The sequence below is a fragment of the Macaca nemestrina genome, chromosome 12 (genome assembly GCF_043159975.1).
Source record: "Macaca nemestrina isolate mMacNem1 chromosome 12, mMacNem.hap1, whole genome shotgun sequence".
NCBI lineage: Eukaryota > Metazoa > Chordata > Mammalia > Primates > Cercopithecidae > Macaca > Macaca nemestrina.
The window spans coordinates 8133287-8156605 of record NC_092136.1 but is presented as its reverse complement, the minus strand read 5'-3'; the positions used below and the strand labels follow the sequence as shown (position 1 = coordinate 8156605).

Here is a 23319-nt window from a genome sequence, read left to right as displayed (position 1 = left end):
ATTTTTGTATTTTTTGTAGAGATGGGGTTTCACCATGTTGCCCAGGCTAGTCTTGAACTTCTGAGCTCAAGCAATCTGCCCACCTCAGCCTGACAAAGTGCTGGGATTACAGGTGTGAGCCACTGAGCCCAGCCCAACCAATGGCAATGTATCTGGGAAATAAGGCCAATGTGACGGCTGAAGGACCACAGGTCCCAAATGCAGAAGACCCCAATCTCAGGGGCTCTGGAGGAAAACTGACCAGCTGAAATGAACAAGGATAAACACAAGCTCAGCACTGATGCAAATAACATAATCAATGGACATAAGACACAACAGAAGGTGTGCTTCTGAAGAGGGGAGCTGGATGGCTGAGGACAGCAGTCACAGGGATAACGACATTTCATTGTAACTTGCTTGTATGCCTTTTTTTTAAGTTGTTTTTTTTTTTTTTTTTTTTTTTGAGACGAGTCTGTCTCTGTCACCCAGGCTGGAGTGTAGTGGTGCCATCTCAGCTCACTGCGGCCTGCGCCTCCTGGGTTCAAGCGATTCTCCTGCCTCAGCCTCCTCAGTAGCTGGGACTACAGGTGTGCACCACCAGGCACAGGTAATTTTTGTATTTTTGGTAGAGACGGGATTTCACTGTGTTGGTAAAGCTGGTCTCAAACTCCTGACCTCAGATGATCCACCTGCCTCAGCCTCCCAAAGTGCTGGGATTACAGGTGTGAGCCACTGAGCCTGGCCTTTGTATGTCTTTTGAATGTTGCACAAATGAAAGTATTAGCTATCCAGAAAAAATCATGCCAGTCACGGTGTCTCATGCCTGTAATCCCAGCACTTTGGGAGGCCAAGATGGAGGACCACTTGAGACCAGCCTGGGCAACATATCAAGACCCTGTCTCTAAGAAAATAAATTGGGAAAAAAAAAAAAAGCCAGGTGTAGTGGCATGCACTTGTAGTCCTAGCTTCTTGGGGGGCTATGATGGGAAGATTTCGTGAGCCCAGGAGTTTGAGGTTACAGGCTAGGCCAAGGCCAAGGTGGGTGGATTACCTGAGGTCAGGAGTTTGAGACCAGCCTGGCCAACATGGTGAAACCCCGTATCCAAAAATACAAAAAATCAGCGAGGTGTGGTGGTGTGTGGTATAATCCCAGCTACTGGGGAGGCTGAGGCAGGAGAATCGCTTGAACCCTGGAGGTGGAGGTTGCAGGGAGCCAAGATCGTGCCATTGCACTCCAGCCTGGGAGACAGACTCCATCTCAAAAAGAAAACAAAGAAGTTTGAGGTTACAGTGAGCTATGATCACACCACTGCACGCCAGCTTGGACGATAAAGTAAGAACCTTTTTTTATAAAGTATTTTATAAAGTAAGAATCTTTTTTTTTTTTTTTTTTGAGACGGAGTCTCCCTCTGTCGCCCAGAGTGCGGGGGCGCGATCTCGGCTCACTGCAAGCTCCGCCTCCTGGGTTCAAGCGATTCTCCTGCCTCAGCCTCCCAAGTAGCTGGGACTACAGGCTCCAGCCACCACGTCCAGCTAATTTTTTGTATTTTTTAGTAGAGACGGGGTTTCACCGTGTTAGCCAGGATGGTCTCTATCTCCTGACCTCGTGATCCGCCCGCCTCAGCCTCCCGAAGTGCTGGGGCTACAGGCGTGAGCCACCGCGCCTGGACCAGAACCTCTCTTAAAAAAAATCATTGGCAGAGAACAGGTTTGAGAAGAACCTGGTTGGATGTAACTGAGATGTGTAAAATAGAGGGTCTTCACTTGTGTAAAAGGCAGCCTGGTTTGCGGCTTTTTTTGTGGACAGGTGGCATCCTGGGGGTACCGTCCCTCTGATCTGCGCAGTTCATTCCTCGTCTCTGATCACTGGGCCCTGGGCTGAGCACCACCTTCTGAGCAGGACCGACAAGCTAGACTACACCCAGAAAGGAGAAATTGGGATGGGGAAGGGTCAGGAAACTGCGGTAGGACTGAGCGAAAGGACCAGCAGCAGCCCGCGGAAGAGATGAGACCACGCGGGGCACCATCGCTGTCTCCAAATACCTTAACTGACATAAGGGAGCAGCTTTCTTTCTGAAGACAGAGCTAGGGCTGTGGATGAGCACTGCAGGAAGGCACTTCGAGGTCTATACAAGGAAAATTTTGCTAACCTTTGGAGTTGTCTCAGAGCCGAACGTAGTAAGCTCCCTGTCACCGGATGTGCTTGAGCTAAGGGCGCTGAACCACCTCTGTCAGAGATGGTGCGTCCCCCACCAGATGTGACCCCGGGATGCGAAGCCCGGGGTCAGATCTGCGAGCCAGGTAACAGCGGCATTCACTTCTCGGGTCTTCGTGAGCATTAAGTCAATGAACCCAGGGCACCAAGGCGCGCAACACGCAGTAGGCGCTCAATTAGTGGCAAATGCCTCGCTCTGTACTCCGGGAAGCCCAACCTTCTCCCTGCGCCTCAGTTTCTCCCGCCGTCCTCGATGGCGCCACACTAGGTACCTTAGGGTTCAATCTCCCGAGCAGCTCCACACCCTGAGGACCCGGGCCATTTTGAGGCCGAGGGCACCCCTCGGGGCTGGCGGGCCCCTGGAAACTGCGCCCCGGGCGGGTCCTCGCCCCGCCCCCGCCTCGATGGCCCCGCCCCGTCCCCCTCCCGCTGGAGCCGGCCCGGCCCGCGCTCCTTTAAGGCAGCGAGCTGGCCGTGAGAAGCGTGTTTCGCCCCCTCCGACGCCACCGAGGTAGCGGCTTCACCTTTAAGGCGGCGCGGGGGCTGCTGGGAAGGCCGGCGGGATGGAGGCGGCGGGACCGGCTCGCGGCTGCGGGTCCGGGTGAAGCGGGAGGCAACCGGAGCCGGAGCCGGGCCCGAGCACCAGGCGCAGGTCGGCGCGGGCCGATTGGGCCGGGAGACGGGATCAGGCCCTAAAGCAGGGGGAGGCTCCAGGTCGGCCTAGGGGAGGGGGTCGTCGTGGGCGCGGCCTGTGGGAGGATCCGACCAGCCCTGGTAGGGGGCGCGGTCCCGGGTGGCCCAGGGCAGGGGCGCGGCCTTTTTAGGGGAGGCCGCAGGACGTTGCGCTGGCCCAGGGGAGGGGTCGTAGTGGGCACAACCTGGAAGGACTGAGGGCCGCGGTCTCAGCCCCTGTAGGGAGATGGCCTCCGCAGGGTCGGCCCGTCGGGAGGATGGGCTCCGCGGCGTGGCCTGCCGGTTGGGGATGGGGCTGTCCGAGGGGCTGGGCCCGGATCGCCGGAGGGACCAGGGTCCCCTGCACAGGAATGAGCCCCCACGTTCCCCATACCTGTCCTGGTTAGGGGGTCCCCGGGGAAACCCGGACACTGGGCCGCCTAAGTCGGCCTAAGCCGGTGGTCTGGGGCCGAAGCAGGGTCCGGCCGCACCGCATTGCGTCTCCCTGGCCAAGACGAGCCGGGCGCGCCCTCTGTAGGCCAAGCGTGGGCACGGTACGGGTTGCCGGCTGGGGGACCTGGGCACACGGGACCAGGCGTCCGGGGACCGCCTGTGTTTACCTAATCTGGGGCGGTGTGGCCCCAGGCCCGGCGCCCGCCTGCCCGCACCCTCGTCCTCACAGACGCCACAACCATGGCCATGATGGTGCTTCCGCGGGAGGAGAAGCTGAGCCAGGATGAGATCGTGCTGGGCACCAAGGCCGTCATCCAGGGACTGGAGACTCTGCGTGGGGAGCATCGTGCCCTGCTGGCTCCTCTGGTTGCGCCTGAGGCCAGCGAAGCCGAGCCTGGCTCGCAGGAGCGCTGCATCCTCCTGCGTCGCTCCCTGGAAGCCATTGAGCTTGGGCTGGGGGAGGCCCAGGTAGGTCAGTCTAGGGTACTGAGGTGGGCGGTCACTGGAGGGATCGAGCCTTCCAGAGAAATCCAGTAATCTAGGAGAAGAATATGAGCAAGGAATCTTCTGTTTCCTGGAGCCCCGTGTTAGGACCCCAGTAAATACCTTTTGAAGAAATAAATGCACTTTGGCGACCCCAGCCCTGCCGTAAGAGACCATGATCACCCTCGCCCCCACGCAGAGCCCCATTCCCAGCTCCCCTCTACCTAAGGGAGACTGGATGGCATATGAGAACAGAAAGAAAATCCTTAAGGAAACACAGCCTCCCACCGATTTATTCTTCTATTCATTCGTTAACAGATGAGTTTTTCAGTGCCAGCCAGGCCGTTAGGTGGATACAGGACCCAACAAAATAGACAGGATTCCTGCCCTATTTGGAAAAGAGACAAAAGCACACATAAGGAAATAATTGGTTGTTACAAATTGTGATGAGTTCTACAAAGAAAAGAACAAGATTTTATGATAGCTCACAGCAGTGAGTCTTGTCTACTGGTCAGGCAGGATTTCTGTGAGGAAATGACAAACTGAAACCTGAGGGAAGAAATGAACCAGTCTCCAGGAAAGGGAGGCAGGGGAGAAGTTGCATGTGCAAAGGTCCTGGGGTAGGAGTTGTGGTGGAGGAACTCGGGGAAGAACTGTGTGACTGGAGCTTCATGGAAGGGAGAGAGGGACAGAAGAGGCCTGGGGAGAAGCCAAGAGCCAGATCATGGCCTCATTAGTGTGGGTTTTATTCTCAGGAAGTCAGAAAGCCTCTGGAGGGCTTTAAGCAGACAGGCAACACAGTCTGACTTGAATTTCTAAAAACTCTCTCTGGCTGAGATGTGGAGAATAAATCTCAGTGGGTCGAGGATGCAATCACTCTCCAGTGAGTGGTTAGGAAGCCACTGCTGGAATTCAAATCAGAGCTGGTGCTTGGAATTAAGGGGTGGCTATGATGGTGGAGAAAACGGACCAGTTCTGGATGTTCTGGAGGTAGGTCCAGGAAGACCCAGGGTGGAATAAGGGAGAGAGAGGAAGGCAGCATCACTCCCAGGTTTGTGATTTAAGCACATTAGGGAGGAGAGGGCCTGGGTGGATCAGAACTCTGTTTTGGCCCCCTTTAGTTGAGGCTGCCAGGATGATATGCAATTGGAGATGTCCAGGAGCCATTGGGATGTGCAAGGAGTTAGACTTGTTTTATTCTCCTCAGAGCTTGGCTGAACCCCTGCCTGGCACGTGAACCCTGGGGAGGTTGTATCATCTTGGTTTCCTTTTCTTTAAAATAGGGATCATGCCATCTGCTGTGTATACTTCCAGGCTGTTGGGGGAATTTTTTTTTTTAAGCTAGTGGTTATGGAAACACCTGTCACTTAGGCATTTGCTAACCAACTGTAAAGTACAGGGTCTCAGACGGCCTGGCCCTCTGCAAGGACATTCACTCCTCTGCCAGTTGGCCATCACAGGCAGAGAGGACCAGTCAGGGGTCCCACACCTGGTGGAGCACATGCACTCTCACAGAGGGGGAACAGTCTGCATGGAGGGCATGGGCATCAAGGCCATGAGTGAAGCTGGAGCAGAGTGGGAGGTGTGACTAGCTGGAGACACCACTGCAGAAATGACCCTGGACCGTGAAGGACCAGGAAAGGGTGGAGGCCAGGTGTGGTGGCTCACGCCTGTAATTCCAGCACTTTGGGAGGCCCAGGTAGGAAGATTGCTTAAATCCAGGAGTTCATGAGACCCCGTATCTATTAAAAAATTTTTTATTTTCATTTATTTATATTTGAGACAGAGTCTCACTGTGTTACCCAGGCTGGAGTATAGTGGTGCAGTGTCCGTTCACTGCAGCTTCCACCTCCCAGGTTCAAGCGATTCTTCTGCCTCAGCCTCTTGAGTAGCTGGGACTACAGGCACACACCACCACACCCAGCTAATTTTTGTATTTTTAGTAGAGATGGGGTTTCACCATGTTGGCCAGGATGGTCTCAATCTTCTGACCTCATGATCTGCCCACCTTAGCCTCCCGAAGTGCTAGGATTACAGGCATGAGCCACCGCACCTGGCCAAAATTTTTTTTAAATTAGCCAGGTGTGGTGGTGTGCACCCATAGTCCCAGTTACTCAGGAGGCTGAGGTGGAAGGACCACTTGGGCCTGGAAGGTGGAAGCTGCAGTGAGCTGTGATGGTGCCATAGCCCTTCAGCCCAGGTGACAGAGTGAGACATTGTCTCAAATTAAAAAAAAAAAAAGAGAGAGAGAGCAAGAAGGGAGGTTGGAACCTAGGCAGGAACGCAGGAAGAGACTGGAAACTCAGGAAAGGAGTTATAGAGGCTGGGGAGAGGGGTGGGGGTTGAGGCCAAGGCCTCTGGATACTTTTCCTACCCCTGTGGTTCCTCACGCCAGCTGAGCATTTGGGATACATGCCCCTTCCCTACCTGGGAGCTGCAGAAAGGCAGGGGATGCTGTGGCCCCCTCAGCAGAAGTGGGGATGGAGTCTTTGGGTGGCCCTTCAGCCATCTAGCAGAGTTCTGTGGGCAAGCACTAGCCCTGGGGCAGGGAGCAGTAACCTCGTGGCTGTGGCAGCAGGGGCCTGAGTACAACCCAGGAAGAGATGAAGGAAGGGGCTAGTAGCTCAGGGAAAGCACAGCACCCCAACTCTCTCACAGGAGAGCCCTTTTGGGGTTCTCCTGATCCCAGAAGGAAGGAACTGGGGACTCCCAAGCCTCCTGGGTTTGGGCTTTGCACTATGGTGTGTTTGAGGCCTTGAGGAGATTCTCCCTTGACTAGGAGAGAAAAGGCCTACAGCTCCTCACTGTAGGGCCAGGCCTGGCCCTTCACTGGGTCCCAGAGCCCAACTAGGCCCAGGCTACAGTCATAGGCGAGGGGTCGATGGGGCTCCGACCCTTACCTGGGCTGGTTGCACAGGTGATCTTGGCACTGTCGAGCCACCTGGGGGCCGTAGAATCAGAGAAGCAGAAGCTGCGGGCGCAGGTGCGGCGCCTGGTGCAGGAGAACCAGTGGCTGCGTGAGGAGCTGGCGGGGACGCAGCAGAAGCTGCAGCGCAGTGAGCAGGCCGTGGCCCAGCTGGAGGAGGAGAAGCAGCACCTGCTGTTCATGAGCCAGATCCGCAAGTTGGATGAAGACACCTCCCCTAACGTGAGCTCCTACCATGGTCACTGTTGCCCAGCAAGGGGGCCTGGGAGCAGGGAGGGGCAGCATGGAGCAAATTCGGCTCCACCCCAGCCCACGGACACCCTGGCTGCCCTGTGTCTCCCTCCCTGACGCTCATCCTGTCTTCCTTCCCAGGAGGAGAAGGGGGACGTCCCCAAAGACACACTGGATGACCTGTTCCCCAATGAGGATGAGCAGAGCCCAGGTGCGGATGGGCAGTTCTGGAGCGGGGGAAGGAAAGGTTGTGTGAACTCTTGGTCCTTGGGACCAAGTGGCTGCCATGTTCCTTCCTGCCTCACTTCTGATCATGACATCCTAGCGTGTTAGAGCTTCAAGAACAATCATACGTGCTGCTGCTTCTCACATCCCCCCAGCTCTGTGGGGAGCAGACATCACAGTTAAGAGCTATGGAGTCGCCAGCCTGGCTTCCAGTGCTGCTCTGCCACTAGTTGCCCTGACCCTTGGGAGAGTTCTTTTCTCCTCCGAGTCACCTCTGAGGGAGGCATGTGCAGACAGCCACACTGGGGCCAGTGCCTGCTTTGCTCATGGTACTGGTTGTGCATCGGGGCCTCCACTCTGTACACAGGGACGCAGGCTCAGAGGTTAGGCGACTTGCCCCATTACACAGAGCCTTAAGTACTGGAGCTGGGCCTCTACCCCCTCTTTCTATAGGGTAACTAGACCCACTGTGTAAATGGGGTAACTGAGAAAGAGTGGTTAGTGACTTGCCCAGGGCCACGTGTCAAGTGGCTCAAAGGCACAGCTGGCATGTACCATCTCAGCCCAGTGGGCAGATGGTACATCTGACCTCCTGCCCTTGGCCCTGCAGCCCCTAGCCCAGGAGGAGGGGATGTGTCTGGTCAGCATGGGGGCTACGAGATCCCGGCCCGGCTCCGCACCCTGCACAACCTGGTGATCCAGTACGCCTCACAGGGCCGCTATGAGGTAGCTGTGCCACTCTGCAAGCAGGCACTCGAAGACCTGGAGAAGACGTCAGGCCACGACCACCCTGACGTTGCCACCATGCTGAACATCCTGGCACTGGTCTATCGGTGAGGACTCTCTGGGGGTGCCCAAATTCTTCTGGAACGCTTCAGCCCTGGATCACTAACCTTTGGTGCCTGCTGTGGGCCCAGACTCGGGGCCCAGCTGTGTGGAGCTGGGCTACAGATGCGAGTAAAACTGTCTAGTGTAGGAGAGAGGCTTCGCCAGAACTGGGGAGAGACTGCACATAAGGACTCCAGGGGTCCTGGGGAGTCTGCACAGCTTCTCCAGGCACTAAGGCTGGAGGAGGGGCTTTGCCAGAAAGTGAGTTTGGCTGAACACAAGAGGCTAGGAAAGGTTCCCATGGCAAAAAGCCAGCATGAACAAAGGCACTGGGACCTGGAGAGCGGGACACGCTAAAGGGGCAGCAGGAGAGCCATGTGGCGCCCAGGGATACTAGGCACCAGGCAGTCAGTGGGACTCCAGCACCGCACACCCCAGCCAATTGTGAGAAAACTGCCCACAGCCCCTGGAGCTCAGAGAGCAGGAGCTAAGCAGGTCTCCCCACACTATGGGTCCCACTCTGTCATACTCACTCACTGAGTACAGGAGTGACCACAGGGACTGCAGGCCACTGGGGAGGGCCTCGAGCTGGGGGACAGCCCTGACCATGCTCCCACCTGCTTCCAGGGATCAGAACAAGTATAAGGAGGCTGCCCACCTACTCAATGATGCTCTGGCCATCCGGGAGAAAACCCTGGGCAAGGACCACCCAGCCGTGAGTGAGGGTTGGGTGGGAGGTGGGGGCTGTGCCCCATCCCCTGCAGGTCCCAGAGTCCTGCAGGGCCTGGGTCAAGGAGCTTCCATTCTTCCACCTCCAGGTGGCTGCGACACTAAACAACCTGGCGGTCCTGTATGGCAAGAGGGGCAAGTACAAGGAGGCTGAGCCGTTGTGCAAGCGGGCACTGGAGATCCGAGAGAAGGTGGGAGCAGGCAGGGCTGGGCAGGCCAGGGGTCTGGGAGGCAGGGGCCCGGGCAGCCCTGAACCCAACCCCTGGCTTCCTCTCCCATCCCAGGTCCTAGGCAAGTTTCACCCAGATGTGGCCAAGCAGCTCAGCAACCTGGCCCTGCTGTGCCAGAACCAGGGCAAAGCCGAGGAGGTGGAATACTACTATCGGCGGGCGCTGGAGATCTATGCTACACGCCTCGGGCCCGATGACCCCAATGTAGCCAAGACCAAGAACAACCTGGTGCCTTGAGGCTGGAAGGGGCTGGAGGATGGAAAGGAGGGAGGCAGGGATGACGCTGGGGAAGAAGGAGAGAAAAAGGCTTGGCTCCATGCATCCTGTTCACTCTCTGGGTCTCCCACTTCCAGGCTTCCTGCTACCTGAAGCAGGGCAAGTACCAGGATGCAGAGACCCTGTACAAGGAGATCCTCACCCGCGCTCATGAGAAAGAGTTTGGCTCTGTCAATGGTGAGTGTGTGGTTGCCATGTGCCTCTGGCCAATCCATCCCAGGCCCACTCTGCCATCAGCACCCAGGACAGATCCCTCAGCTGGGCAGGCCGTCAGACTTTGGCCTGGCTGGTCCCCAGCTTCACCCCCAGATGGTGCCCAGCCACCTGTGCTCACGTTTGCACATGTGAGCATACACCCAACTCATGCAGCCCCCTTGGCCTGCCAGTGCCTCACACACCTTTGCATCCCCCTTCTTCACTGGCAACTCCTGCTCACCTCATCTCCCGCTCTGAGAAACTACCTCCGGCCCCGGATGGTCAGTTGTCATCTGCTCCTGAGTCCCTTGGAGCCTGGCCCATCATTCAGGCCTAGCACATGTCTTGGGCTGTGGCCTGAGGTGTAAGGGTCTGTTCTGCTCATCTCTTTGTCCAGAAGAGGGTCAGTAGTGTTTTGGGTCTTATTCTTGTTCATTCATTCAACAAAGCCCAACCCTGGTCTCCCCTCCCCTGACCCCAGTCCTGTGTCCAGCCCAACCAGGTGAGGCCTATATGGTAGGCCGCTGACAGTCTCCTTTCTCTCCCCAGGGGACAACAAGCCCATCTGGATGCACGCAGAGGAGCGGGAGGAAAGCAAGGTAGCTCTGTGGGGCAGGTTGGGTGGTTGTCAGGGGAGGCGGGGATGTGCAGAACGGGGCCTGCTCTCACTTAGTGTGACCATTCTTTTTCCAGGATAAGCGCCGGGACAGCGCCCCCTATGGGGAATATGGCAGCTGGTACAAGGCCTGTAAAGTAGACAGGTGAGGGGGGCGGGGCGGGGCTGGGGAGCAGAGCATGGCAGGGCAGTCTCCACATTCCATACTCTCACTCCTAACACACCCCTCCTCTGCCGCTCATCTGGCAAGGCCCAGCTCACAGGTCACCTGTCCCAAGAAGGCTCTGTCTCCTAATTCTCAGCCTAATTATCTTGCTCCGGGTCTCCCAGCTTTCGGTCCTGGTGACAACATCCCATGAGGGCCCTGGGGCCAGGTCCCTAGCCCTGGCGTGATTCCCCCAGGGCAGAAGAGGCTGGGTGGGCCCAGCACAGGCCTTGACATGGGAGGGAATGGATTCTGGCTACCCCAGAGGTCCCTATTTCCTCAGGGCCCCCTATAGGCTGGGTGCCAGGACGGGCCCTGGGTCTGGGGGAACATGGAGTTTGAGACTGTCCCATCCACAGCCCCACAGTCAACACCACCCTGCGCAGCTTGGGGGCCCTATACCGACGCCAGGGCAAGCTGGAAGCCGCACACACACTGGAGGACTGTGCCAGCCGCAACCGCAAGCAGGTGGGGCTCCATGCAGGAGGGGGTGGGCAGACACCTGTGTGGCCCTGAGTGTGGCCCAGTCACGGCCTGATGCCCCTGCCCCTCCCTGATGCCCCTGCCCCTCCCTCAGGGTTTGGACCCCGCAAGCCAGACCAAGGTGGTAGAACTGCTGAAAGATGGCAGTGGCGGGCGGGGAGACCGCCGTGGCAGCCGAGACGTGGCCGGGGGTGCCGGGCCCCGGTCTGAGTCTGACCTCGAGGATGCGGGACCTACAGCTGAGTGGAGTGGGGTGAGTCCAGGGGCTGGGGCCGGGCCGGGAGCCTAAGTGGCCAGTGGGGCCTAGAGGTGAGCCTGTCCACCCGCAGGATGGCAGTGGCTCCTTGCGGCGCAGCGGCTCCTTTGGGAAGCTCCGAGACGCCCTGAGGCGCAGCAGTGAGATGCTAGTAAAGAAGCTGCAGGGGGGCGGCCCCCAGGAGCCCCCTAACCCCAGGTGAGCCCCCCACCAAGGTGAGCCTCAGGAACCACCCAGCAACCCCGGATGAGCTCCTGACCCATGAGTGTGCCCCACTGACCCCAGGCAACCTCCCCATCCCTCTCAGGCTCCACCACCCACCAGTCTGCTTCCTCCCCAGCCCCACCCTGCTCCCTGCCCCCATCTCCCCTGAGTTCCTCCTTGGGCAAATACCACGCTGTCCTTTTCCCTCAGGATGAAGCGAGCCAGTTCCCTCAACTTCCTCAACAAGAGCGTGGAAGAGCCGACCCAGGTAGGGGCAAGCGGGTGTCCGGGCACTGGGCGGCTGTGGCCGGGGCTGCATGTGCGCTGCCAAGCTTCCCTCCAGCATGCCTCTTCATCCGACATGGGAGGGAATGGATTCTATCCCAGGCCTACTTTGGGCTGGACAAAGGGGAGACACAGGAGGGGAACCCAGTCTCTCCTGGGGGTGGATGTGTAAATGGCCAGTGCCAACACAGTCACCGTGGAGATGGGCGGGAGTGTCAGGGCACCAGGGCGTGGCCTTGGGCCGGAACTGCCACTGCCTCTGCCCAGCTCAGGGACTCCGGCTGCCTCTGCCGGGTCAGGCCGCTTCAGGCCAGGGAGGCACAGACTGGCAGCAGCACAGGGCTGAGCCACCTGCCCCCTCTGCCCACAGCCTGGAGGCACAGGTCTCTCTGACAGCCGCACTCTCAGCTCCAGCTCCATGGACCTCTCCCGACGAAGCTCCCTGGTGGGCTAATGCTGAAGGGGCAGCCAGTCACCAGAGCGCCCACCTGGCACACCCCCCTCACCCCAGCCCTGCGCATGGGCCTGCTGCTTGTCCCGCCTGTCTCTCCCACAGCCCCTGTCTTTTCTGTTCAATCTCAGGGTAACCTTCTCCCTTGTCATCTCAGCCTGAGCCCTGGAGGCTGGGCCTGCCCACTCCAGCTCGATCCCTTATTTATTCCTTCCAGCAGGGCCCTCTTCCTTAGGTTCGGGGCCAGCAGGAGGTGCCGGCTGGAGTCTCCACCATAGACTCAGTGGCCTGGCCTCCCCAGACCCCAGAGCCAAGAACACTAAGCACTCGCCGGCCCTTCGGCACCTTCGCCCTCCCTCCCAACTCAACCCGGCCGTTGCTTCTGTATATAGAGAAATAAGTTATTGGCCGCGCCCCACCCTTCAGTCCACGGTACTACCCGGGCCTCCCCTCGTCCCTCCTCTAGTGGTACCGCCCAGGCCTTAATCACCCCCATTCCGTGCGGTGGTATCTCCCAGGCTCCACATTCTCGGGAGTGGCGCCTCCTAAGTGGCTCCCGGGACCTTCTCGCGCTCCTCCTGGCCTCTGAGGGATGCGTCCTACCCCGCCATCGCCCCGTGCCCCAGGACGGGGACCTCCCCTTAGTCAGTCCTCCCACCGCCGGGCCCTGCCCCGCATCCCGGCCTTATGCACTGCCCCTCCCGCCCGGCCCCGCCCAGGCACGGCCCGACCCCGCCCCGGGCACCGCCCACCGAGCCATCCTGCCACGCCTCTCCCCACGCCTGCAGCTTCTCGCGAGGGGCGGCGACGGTCCCTTGGTGGCAGGAGGGGCTCCCCCTGTTGCGGGTGAGGCGGCTGCTCTCTATTTTCAGATGTTGCTGTAGAAATAAAGACGGTTTGAATCTGAGCCGGGCTTGTTTTGAGGCGGAGGTCGGGGTCCCCCCGCGTCTCTAAACGGGTGGAGCCGGGAAGGGTCGCGCGTGAGTGGGGGACAGTGTGTCTCGCTCAACCGCTGTCCGCGCCGCTGGGCCCAGATATTCTGGCCCACCCCGGAACTGGGTGGGGGCCCCACAAGTCAGGCTTTCCCTAAAACGTTCACTTGTGGGGTTCTGGAGACCGCGGGCTCTTACGAGCTCTGCTCTTCACAAAGTTTTTGACTTTGAGTGAGTTTCCCGAGACTCAGTTTTTTCATCTATGAAATGCGGGTGATGACACGCGGCTGCGAGTTAGGAGTGCCCAGTACACGAGGAACCCTGGACAAGTGAACTTTTACTAGTCTTGCTAGATCCCACATTCTCATTTAATGTTCACAACGTGGGTATTGGGAGGGTAAGGATGACTGTCTCCGTCAGACAGATGTGAAACGTGCCAAGCCCAGCTCTAAACTGAGCTTTTTAAACACCGAGACGCCGTCAGGCTTTCCAGCATCGTGCTCAAGCCTAGGTGCGTCCGGCGTGCAAACTACAAGCCCCAGAAGGCAATGCGCCAGTAGTGATGGGAGTGGGCGCGGAGGCACGGGCTCCCCGACTACGCCTGCGCAGCGGGGCTGAGTTGGAGAACGTCTCAGACTACAAGTTCCGAGAACCAGCGCGGCGAGGCCTGAGAAGAGGACGTTTGCGCCTGCGCGTCGCGGGCGGGGCCTCTGGGGCGGAGCGGCCACCATCTTGGAACGGGAGGCGGAGCAGAGCCGACTGGGAGCGACCGAGCGGGCCGCCGCCGCCGCCATGAACCCCGAATAGTGAGTGAGCCCCGCCCGCGCCGTCCGGCGCAGCCTCGATCCCGAATACGGGGCTGTACGCTTACCGGGGTTGTCTGGCCCGGGTCAGGACTGTGCGGCGCCCCCACATCCGGGTCCCTCTTCCGCTGACCCCCCCCCCTCACATCCGGGTTCTGCCCCTCCCCCCAGGGGCCCCAGGACCCCGGCTCAACACCCCGAGCTCTCACACCCGGGGCCCAGACGTGGCGACCCCGAGGGGCAGCTCTTGGAGCCCGAGACACCGGCCCTACCAGGCCTTATCGGTCAGATGACCCCGCAGTCCCGGTCACTTCAGGCCTCAGTTTCCCCACCTGCTGCTTGACAACTGTCCTGGAGTTTGGGAGCCCGTCTTTAGATAGTTTCTGGTCTCGGGTTCAGGCTCGGGCCCTTTAGGTCGGGCAGTGAATCCCTCTACCCTTCTCTTTCTCCTGAAGCCCGGCTCCTGGGGCCGGCCCAGAAACTGGCCAACTAAGCGGGAGGCCCCGAAGCGCCGCTTGAGTCCCGTCTCCCGCAGGTCCTCTCTTCCGGGGCTGCCTCCTACCCTTTGCCTGGGTTACGCTGACCTGTCGCTCCCGACGGTCCGTCCTTTCCCGCCCTCTCCTCGCTTTTGCTCAGGCCCCCAACGCCACCGTCGCACCCCTTCCCTTGGCTGTCACACTGCTTGTGAAGTTTAGATGAATATGGAATTTGCTCTCCCCCTTCCAGCGGGATTCTCTGGTCCTCAAACTCTCCTCACTCTTGGTCACTCCCTCTGCGGGTAGGTGGCCCACATCTCATGCCCAGGACTAATAGTTTTCCCCAAGTATCAGTTATCTTCTTCCTCTTCTGCCACTTCCTTTTTCTCCTCCACATCCAGGTCTCAGATTTCCTTGGGGAAGGGTGAAGCTCTGAGCTGGATTGGGAGGGGAACAGAGAAGGGAACCAGCAGGCTCTCGCAGGGACTTTGGAGTCTGACAAACCTGGTTTGAGTCTTAAAGCGAAAAACTGTGTAAGTTAGGGCAAGTCACTTCCCTTCTCTGGCCTCTGGTTTCCTCATTAGTTGACAATGATAAAACTGACTTCATTGGACTGTTGTGAAGATTAAATGAGATGATGCATTTGAAGTACTTCACACAGGGAACTCAACTGTGTGACTTCACACAGTCACAAGTTGGAACTCAATATTATTAAATGTGATTACCTTTTACCTTTTTTTTTTTTTTTTTTTTTTTGAGACAGGGTCTCTCTCTGTCACCCAGGCTGGAGTACAGTGGCACGATCATGGCTCACTGCAGTCTCCAACTCTTGGGCTCAAGCATTCCTCCTGCCTTGTCCTCCTGAGTAGCTGGGAATACAGAGGTACACCACCACATCTGGCACATTTTTAAATTTTTTGTAAAGACAGGGTCTCCATCTGTTTCCCAGCCTGGTCTCAAATTCTTGGGCTCAAATGATCCTTGTGCCTCGGGCTCCCAAAATGTTGGGATTACAGGTGTCAGCCACTGCACCTAGCCTTAAGTGCAATTTTCATTGCAACTTGACCACCTCTTCCTGGTGACTTCATAACAGGTTTTTTGTTGTTGTTTTCAAAGAGATGGGGTAGACTGGGCGCGGTGGCTTACGCCTGTAATCCCAGCACTTTGGGAGGCTGAGGCGGGTGGATCACGAGGTCAGAAGATCGAGACCATCCTGGCCAACATGATGAAACCCCATCTCTACTAAAAATACAAAAATTAGCCAAGTGTCATGGCACGTGCCTGTAATCCCAGCTACTCTGGAGGCTGAGGCGGGAGAATCACTTGAACCCGGGAGTTGGAGGTTGCAGTGAGCCGAGATCGTGCCACTGCACTCCAGCCTGGTGACAGAGTGAGACTCCATTTCAAAAAAAAGAGAGAGAGACAGGGTCGTGCTACATCACCCAGGCTGGTCATGTACTCCTGGGCTCCAGGGATCCTCCTCCTGCTTCACCCTCCCCAGTAGCTGGGACCACAGGCACACTCCACAGCACCCGGCCATCAGTCTCTTTACATGGGTTTTTCACTTAACAAGTTCTAGACTGTGCCCTGGGTTCCACTTCTGGGGCCTCCCCTGCCAAGCCAGGCATACCACAGGTCATGTACTGGGGATTCCCTAAATAGCCCCTACTGTACCAAACCATGAAGTCTCAGAAATCAGGGTAGGATACCCAGCTCTGTCGCCTTGGCAGGTCACGTCCCTCTCTGTGTCTTGATTTCTTTCTCCATAAAGTGAGAATTTAGACTCAGCAAGCTGAGAGCCCTTTGGGCTAGCTTTTTCTGGAGGGGGGCATCAGCCCTCCCTGACCGGGACTGGTGGGAAGATCTGGTGAGCACCATAGTATTCTAAACCAAAGGATGACCAGGCTCACCCCTGTAATCCCAGCACTTTTAGAGGCCAAGGCAGGTGAATCGATTGAACTCAGGAGTTTGAGACCAGCCTGGGCAACATAGTGAGACCCCGTCTCTACAAAACATAAAAAGAGTAGCCAGGGGCTGGATGTGGTGGCTCACACGTGTAATCCCAGCACTTTGGGAGGCCGAGGCAGGTGGATCACCTGAGGTCAGGAGTTTGAGACGAGCCTGGCCAACATGGTGAAACCCTGTCTCTACTAAAAATACAAAACTTAGCCAGGCATGGTGGCAGGTGCCTGTAATTCCAGCTACTCGGGAGGCCGAGACAGGAGAATTGCTTGAACCTGGCAGGCGGAGGTTGCAGTGAGCCAAGATCACGCCATTGCACTCCAGCCTGGGCAACAAGAGCGAAACTCCGTCTCAGAAAAAAAAAAAAAAAAAAAGATTAGTTAGAAGTGGTAGTGGACACCTGAAGTCCCAGCTACTCGGGAGGCTGAGGTGGGAAGATCACTTTGAGCCTGCGAGGTAGAAGCTGCAGTGAGCCGTGATCACTTCAGTGCACTGCAGCCTGGGTGACAGAGTGAGACCTTATTGCTAAAAAAAATAAAAATAAACCAAGGGATGCCTCGTGGGGTGGGGGAATCCTCTAATTGTGACTCCAGGATGATGGTAGGTGGGCTCCCTGCCTCCCTTCACGCCTTCCCATCCTCTCTCTCCAGTGACTACCTGTTTAAGCTGCTTTTGATTGGCGACTCAGGCGTGGGCAAGTCATGCCTGCTCCTGCGGTTTGCTGTGAGTAAGAAGCCTCCCATACCATCTACCCGGGGTCCTGACTGGCAGCTGGGGGGAGAAGGGACCACCCAGAGCACAGTAGTCGCAAGATCTGGGAACCAGGGGTGAAGCTGTAAGACCTGCCAGCAGCACATCTGCCCTGAACAAGACACAGGGCTGGCCAGCTGGGTGCTGGGAATTGGGGCTTGGTGATTAGGAGACCCCGCTGGGGCTGGAAGCTGGAGGGAGGCTTTCCAAGTGGGCCTCACCTCATTTACTCCCATCATTTCACTGGCCCCTGAACTTCCAGGATGACACGTACACAGAGAGCTACATCAGCACCATCGGGGTGGACTTCAAGATCCGAACCATCGAGCTGGATGGCAAAACTATCAAACTTCAGATCGTGAGTGTCGCTCTTCCCAAAATCCCTGGTACAGAGGTGTCCGCCTTGGGAGGGAAGGGACTCTGGGAATCTGGACCCCAGCTGACCTGCTCCTCTGCCTACTGTCTCCTAGTGGGACACAGCGGGCCAGGAACGGTTCCGGACCATCACTTCCAGCTACTACCGGGGGGCTCATGGCATCATCGTGGTGTATGACGTCACTGACCAGGTACTCCTGGACTAGCCATCCTCAGCTTGGCCTCCTTAGCCTTAGGTCTTTGACTCTTATTTTTCCTCCTTCCATCTTCTCTTTCCTAATGCTTCCTGGAAAAGACACTGTACTTGTCTGCTTGCGGGAACTAACTAGGAAAAAGAAAAAAATAGGTGACTGTACTTGGACTCATTTCACAAGGAAGGAAACAACCACAGAAATAGATCCTCCCAAGGCCCTGTTGCAGGTTCTGGCAGGACAAGCCCTCACACCTTCCCTCCCCGCCAAGCCAAACTTACCACCTTATTGTAGACCTTCTGGGCACCTGCATGTTATGGGAGTTTAGTCAGGCGGTTGGCTGCTATGATGGGTCTGTGGCTTCCTGTGTGAAGACACAGTGCAGGGGGACAATTAGAGGGCCTTAGACAAAGAAGTGAGGAGGCTTGAGCTCTGGGCCCAATGCAAGCAGAGATCCAGAAGCTCTGTGCCTCCAGCAGCAGTGTTAGTCCCATGTGACTGACAGTGGTGGTAGCAAGAGCCGAAAATGGTTCCATGAAACCTTATAGTTTACAGAACCTGGCCCAGCCCTCGGATTGCCTCTGATGCTCAGAAGAGGTCTGTGTTATGTTCCCATCACACAGGTGAGGAGTTGGGCTCAGGATGGTGAGGTGACTTGCCGAGGGTCCTTCGGCTAGTCCAGTGGCAGAGACAGAAAACCTGGATGGCTCATTCCACCTGCTTTGTGTTTTTCTACCAAATGTTGTTGTTTAACAGGGCCGAGCCCTGGGGATGAGGAGAAGCTTAAATCAGCCGTGGGCTGGTAAGAGTCCCTGTCTGAGGAGCAGCCGGGCTCTTTAGCTCACCAGGGACTCATGATGTCCTCAGCTCTGGACGAGCTGTGGGGAAGCTACATACCACCCAGACAGGTTACCAGGGCCCACCTGACTGCCATCTATCCAGTGACCTCATTTCAGCAGATTGACCTCTCGTGGCTTTGAACTCTGTTCTCTTCTCTCTCCTTGAAAAGTGTACCGTCCCCAGCTCCTCAGTCTCCTGCAGCACTTGATTCTCTATTGTCAGTGTCTGTTTGCTGGTTTGTCCGGTGCTGCCTCCCATCACCCTGTGTTTGGTGCTTCCCGACTGCCCTGGACTCTCCTCCTTACTCTGGTGCATGACTGGGGCCACTCTGTGGCTTGCTTCTGCCTTGTCTTCTGTGATTCCTGCATCTAACAGCTGTGGCTGTGGCTTCCCTCCTCTGTCCGTGTCTATGCTGGCACTTTGTGTCTGTGTTAATTCTGATCTTCATGATCTTCTCTAGTAAACTAAATGGTGGGGTTTGTGTTTTCCAGATGAGGAAACTTGCTTGGAGAGGTGTTAAGTAACTTGCCTCCGGTCTCACAGGAAGGGCAAAGCCAGTTTTGGAGGGCTCTTGGCTTTTGAGCACACCCTTTCCCCCGCCTCAAGCAGTCTCTGCAGAACTCACATGTCCAGCACTGGCCTCACTGTCTCTCCCCAAACCAGCGTCTCCATCCACATTTTTAATACTTTTATTTTAAAACGTGGGGTCTCGCTCTGTCACCCAGACTGCAGTGCAGTGGTGTGATCATAGCTCGTTGTAACCTCAACCTCCTGGGCTTAAGGGATCCTCCTGCCTCAGCCTATAGGTGCACACCACCATGCCCAGCTGCATCCCCATCTTTGTGACACAATTCTTACCAGGCTGACCAGAAAACTCTTCCCTCCCCCATCCAGTCAGTCTCAAGTCCCCTCTGTTCTCTCCCCATCATCTTCCTCAAATCTGTTTTCTCATGATAATAGCAGTCATGAGGATAATAGCAGCTCTTGCCAGGTAAGCACTTGTTATGAGACAAGCCTGCGTTCATTCTCTTCATGCTCACAGCAGCCCTTCTGGGAGGTACTGTTTCTAGAAATGAGGAAACTGAGGCTCACAGTGGTCAGGGGACATACCTGAGGTCACACAGTAAATGGCTGAGCCAGGCCTTCAGCAGCGGTGGTCTAAATCCTGTGTGCATCCCTGGCTTGGTGCACATTCTCTTCCCTGGGTTATTCCAACCATTCCCAGTTGGTCTGCATCTTGCTGGTCTGATCTGGCCTCTGTCTCCTGTCAGGACTAGCTTTCCAGAGCACAGGTGTGATCTTGCTGCTTCTGGCCTGAGAAAACGCCCACTGGCTCCTGGTTGTCCAAGACTTAGCCAGGCTGAGACAGTCTGTGCTCTGGCCTCTCCCCATTCCCCGCTCTGTCCTCCCCCGTCCCCTCTCCCCTTTCCCCCTCTCCCCTTTCCCCCTCTCCCCATTCCCCCTCTCCCCATTCCCCCTCTCCCCATTCCCCCTCTCCCCTTTCCCCCTCTCCCCTTTCCCCCTCTCCGCTTTCCCCCTCCCTATTGAGTGCATCCCAGCAACATTCCACTTCCTCCCATTCCCCAGAGACATCATGCCCCTCCCATTCAGTGACCTGGCACATGCTGGCTCCCCAGCTGGCACCTCTCCTGCACAAGGCCAGTTCCCACCTGCAGGCTTAGGCCTGCTGTTGCTCCCACCTCAAGCAGAGGTGGTCTGGGGGCTCCCCGGTCCCTGCCTTCTAACCTGTTTTGCCCTTGTGTGTGGCCTGGTCTATTCCTCTGCTGTCCCGTGAATGTGTTAGGGCAGGACTCGGGTATGATTTCCCCCTTTGTCCCCAGCACTTAGTGCAGGACCCAACTTGGAACATGGCAAGAGTTTGAGCCAGTGTGATGTCATCAGGCCTCTGGCTCCTAAGGAGGAAAAGTGGCACTAGCTTGAGCACTTTCCTGAAAGTCCTGTCCTTTGTGTGTGGGGTAGGGGCAAGCTGCTGGAAGAGTCTGAAGCCGGGTCATAAGGCTGTTGGTGCCAAAAGTAGGATGAATTTTAGGCTGTTCCCAGGAGTCCTGTCTTGCCATGGGCCAGGGCCGCCTCTGAGAGGACCCTCGACCTCCTGCGCTCCAAGGCTACAAACCTTAAAGGGATTTTCAGGCCACGGTGGGAACTGTAACTCTTGCAGACCTGTTACTCTCTGTTCCTGTCTCCCCTCCACTCTCTCTTTGCTTCTCACATGTGGTTAGGCCTGCAAGTGTCTCGGGCAGAGACAGCTGCAGGGAGCAGAGCTGGCAGGCCTGGGTTGGAGCAGCTGTTGAGGTGCTGGGGCAGCTGGCAGGCCTGGGTTGGAGCAGCTGTTGAGGTGCTGGGGCAGCTGGCAGGCCTGGGTTGGAGCAGCTGTTGAGGTGCTGGGGCAGCTGGCAGGCCTGGGTTGGAGCAGCTGTTGAGGTGCTGGGGCAGCTGGCAGGCCTGGGTTGGAGCAGCTGTTGAGGTGCTGGGGCAGCTGGCAGGCCTGGGTTGGAGCAGCTGTTGAGGTGCTGGGGCAGCTGGCAGGCCTGGGTTGGAGCAGCTGTTGAGGTGCTGGGGCAGCTGGCAGGCCTGGGTTGGAGCAGCTGTTGAGGTGCTGGGGCAGCTGGCAGGCCTGGGTTGGAGCAGCTGTTGAGGTGCTGGGGCAGCTGGCAGGCTGCTGGGGCTCTTCTGGGTCTTGGATGGAGGAGGGCAGGGAGGAAGGTTCAGCCTGGAGCAGAGGCTTCCTCTGCATCCCTGAGCCGAGGACTCAGGGGGCCCAGAGCTGTCCTGTTCCCCTCAGAGAAGGTCTTGTTCTCCAGGTCTGGGGTAGGGGTGACAGTTGGGAGCAAAATAACTTTGGCCCCTGGCCCCCTCTAGGAGTCCTATGCCAACGTGAAGCAGTGGCTGCAGGAGATTGACCGCTACGCCAGTGAGAACGTTAATAAGCTCCTGGTGGGCAACAAGAGCGACCTCACCACCAAGAAGGTGGTGGACAACACCACAGCCAAGGTAGCAGATGGGCCGGTCTGCCTGGGCTGGGGGCGCTGGGGCCTCCTGCCCCTCACCCTGCTCTCCCCTCCTCTTCTCTCCTCTCCATTGTCAGGAGTTTGCGGACTCTCTGGGCATCCCCTTCTTGGAGACAAGTGCCAAGAACGCCACCAATGTCGAGCAGGCGTTCATGACCATGGCTGCCGAGATCAAAAAGCGGATGGGGCCCGGAGCAGCCTCCGGGGGCGAGCGGCCCAATCTCAAGATCGACAGCACCCCTGTAAAGCCGGCTGGCGGTGGCTGTTGCTAGGAGGGGCACATGGAGTGGGACAGGAGGGGGCACCTTCTCCAGATGATGTCCCTGGGGGGGTGCAGGAGGTGCCTCCCTCTCCCTCTCCTGGGGCATTTGAGTCTGTGGCTTTGGGGTGTCCTGGGCTCCCCATCTCCCTCTGGCCCATCTGCCTGCTGCCCTGAGCCCCAGTTCTGTCAAGAGTCCCTAAGGGAGGACACTCAGGACCTGTGGTCAGGCAGGGCAGGGGCCTGCTCTGCTGCTGCCTCTAGGTGACTTTCCAAGATGCCCCCCTACACACCTTTCTTTGGAACCCCATGTATGCTGCACTGGGTTTCTCTCCTTCCCCTTCTTCCTGCTCTCCTTCTGCCCAAGAGCTGAGGTCTCCCCGGCCTCTACTGCCCTGGCTGCAGTCAGTGCCCAGGGCCAGGAGAGTGGCCAGGGGATCCAGGACCTGGGATCCAGGGCCCTGGGCTGGACCTCAGGACAGGCATGGAGACCACAGGGGCCCAGCAGCCCACCCTTTCCTCTCCCCACTGCCTCCTTTCCCCTCCCACACTCCCAGCTCGAGCCGTCCAGCTGCGGTGGGGTCTGAGTATATCTAGGACGGGTGGGTGGGTAGCCGCACTGGGCTTGTGTCTTGAGCCTGGAGGGAGTCTGCTCCTGCCGCCCTCTGCCCTTCCAGAGACAGACCCGTGCGCTGCCTGCCCAGTGTGCCCCTTTGTCCCCACGTCAGGCAGAGGCGGAAGGCCCACTGTGCCAGAGGCTGGGCACCAGCCTTAACCTTCTGCTAGCACCTCCTCCCCTTCCCTGAGGCAGCACATCTGGCTCACTCTCCCCTGGGTCTCTGGAGCCCACCAGGGAAGGCCCTCATCCCCTGCCGCTACTTCTCTGGGGAATATGGGTTCCATCCGGGGTTGGGGGCCTCTCTGCTCATCCACTCTGCACCCAGGATCCTAGTCCCCTGCCCTCTGGCACAGCTGCTTCCTGCAGGAAAGCAAGTCTTTGGTCTCCCTGAGCAGCCATGTCCCTCGTGCTGTCTCTTGCCTGTCCCACCTGTGCCCTGCCCTCCAGCTTGTATTTAAGTCCCTGGGCTGCCCCTTGGGGTGCCCCCCCGCTCCCAGGTTCCCCTCTGGTGTCATGTCAGGCATTTTGCAAGGAAAAGCCACTTGGGGAAAGATGGAAAAGGACAAAAAAATTAATAAATTTCCATTGGCCCTCGGGTGAGCTGAGGGTTTTTGCAAGGAAGTTGTGGTGGACAAGTGTGGTCTCTGGTCTAAGTCCAGCCTTGGGGTGGGGGGATGGAACTGGAACCCTGGGCTTGATGGGGTGCACGGGGGTCCTGGCTTGGTTTCTGCATCTTAAGGCTGCTGGTGAAAGCCCTTGACCCCGTTTCCTGGGGCCAGGAAAGCTGCTTGTGCTTCTGTGGTCTGTCCCCAAGGGCCCAGCACCGTTCTGTCAGGGAGAGAGAGGGCGGCCATCAGCTCATACCTGGTGTGCCGCCGCCAACTCCCACGGGGGACACGGCAGAGGTGTGGGGTCGTGCAGCCTCTGAAAGGGCCCCCACTGCACCTGGCCCGACCTCCTTCGGCGCCCCCCAAAACCCCGCTGCCCCCATTCAGCCCATGTCCTCGCTTCGCTGTGTGTCCCAGCCAGGTGCTTCTGCCGCCTCCGACAGTGACAAGTGCCTCGCACTTCAGCCTCTGCCCTGCGCGCCCGCCCGAGGGGGCCGAGTGCGGCTGTGCCGGTGGCTGGAGTGCCTAGGGGT

At 57.8% G+C, this 23319-nt stretch overlaps 2 protein-coding genes and 1 long non-coding RNA gene across 7 annotated transcripts; 2 read left to right on the top strand and 1 right to left on the bottom strand.

Moving 5' to 3' along the window:
* The first annotated feature begins 2676 nt into the window (after window positions 1–2676).
* On the top strand, window positions 2677–12849 carry LOC105469620 (kinesin light chain 2). Of its 5 annotated transcripts, none has more exons than XM_011720923.2 (16): window positions 2677–2846; window positions 3549–3787; window positions 6720–6950; window positions 7101–7170; window positions 7795–8017; window positions 8640–8727; window positions 8831–8932; window positions 9026–9199; window positions 9325–9424; window positions 9992–10041; window positions 10136–10203; window positions 10623–10731; window positions 10841–10999; window positions 11076–11200; window positions 11417–11474; window positions 11862–12849. In XM_011720923.2, the coding sequence occupies exons 2-16, from the start codon at window positions 3560–3562 to the stop codon at window positions 11943–11945; spliced, it is 1869 nt and encodes a 622-aa protein (XP_011719225.1). In that variant the 5' UTR covers window positions 2677–2846; window positions 3549–3559; the 3' UTR covers window positions 11946–12849. The 5 variants fall into 5 exon arrangements, with proteins under 5 accessions (XP_011719225.1, XP_011719223.1, XP_011719224.1 ...); XM_011720921.3 differs by having other exon boundaries at window positions 3512–3787; XM_011720922.3 differs by having other exon boundaries at window positions 2690–2705; window positions 3512–3787.
* Window positions 3817–10624, bottom strand: LOC139357422 (uncharacterized). The gene is made up of 4 exons (XR_011610472.1): window positions 9684–10624; window positions 6703–6878; window positions 4027–4190; window positions 3817–3857 (listed from the first exon to the last, which is right to left on the bottom strand). It is a non-coding gene; the product is annotated as an uncharacterized lncRNA (long non-coding RNA).
* A 677-nt stretch (window positions 12850–13526) lies between the features above and the next one.
* Window positions 13527–21861, top strand: LOC105469619 (RAB1B, member RAS oncogene family). Its single transcript, XM_011720919.2, has 6 exons — window positions 13527–13680; window positions 16766–16838; window positions 17128–17223; window positions 17336–17431; window positions 21152–21283; window positions 21378–21861. Exons 1-6 carry the CDS (start codon window positions 13667–13669, stop codon window positions 21570–21572), a joined length of 606 nt encoding a protein of 201 aa, XP_011719221.1. The 5' UTR covers window positions 13527–13666; the 3' UTR covers window positions 21573–21861.
* Window positions 21862–23319: the final 1458 nt, after the last annotated feature.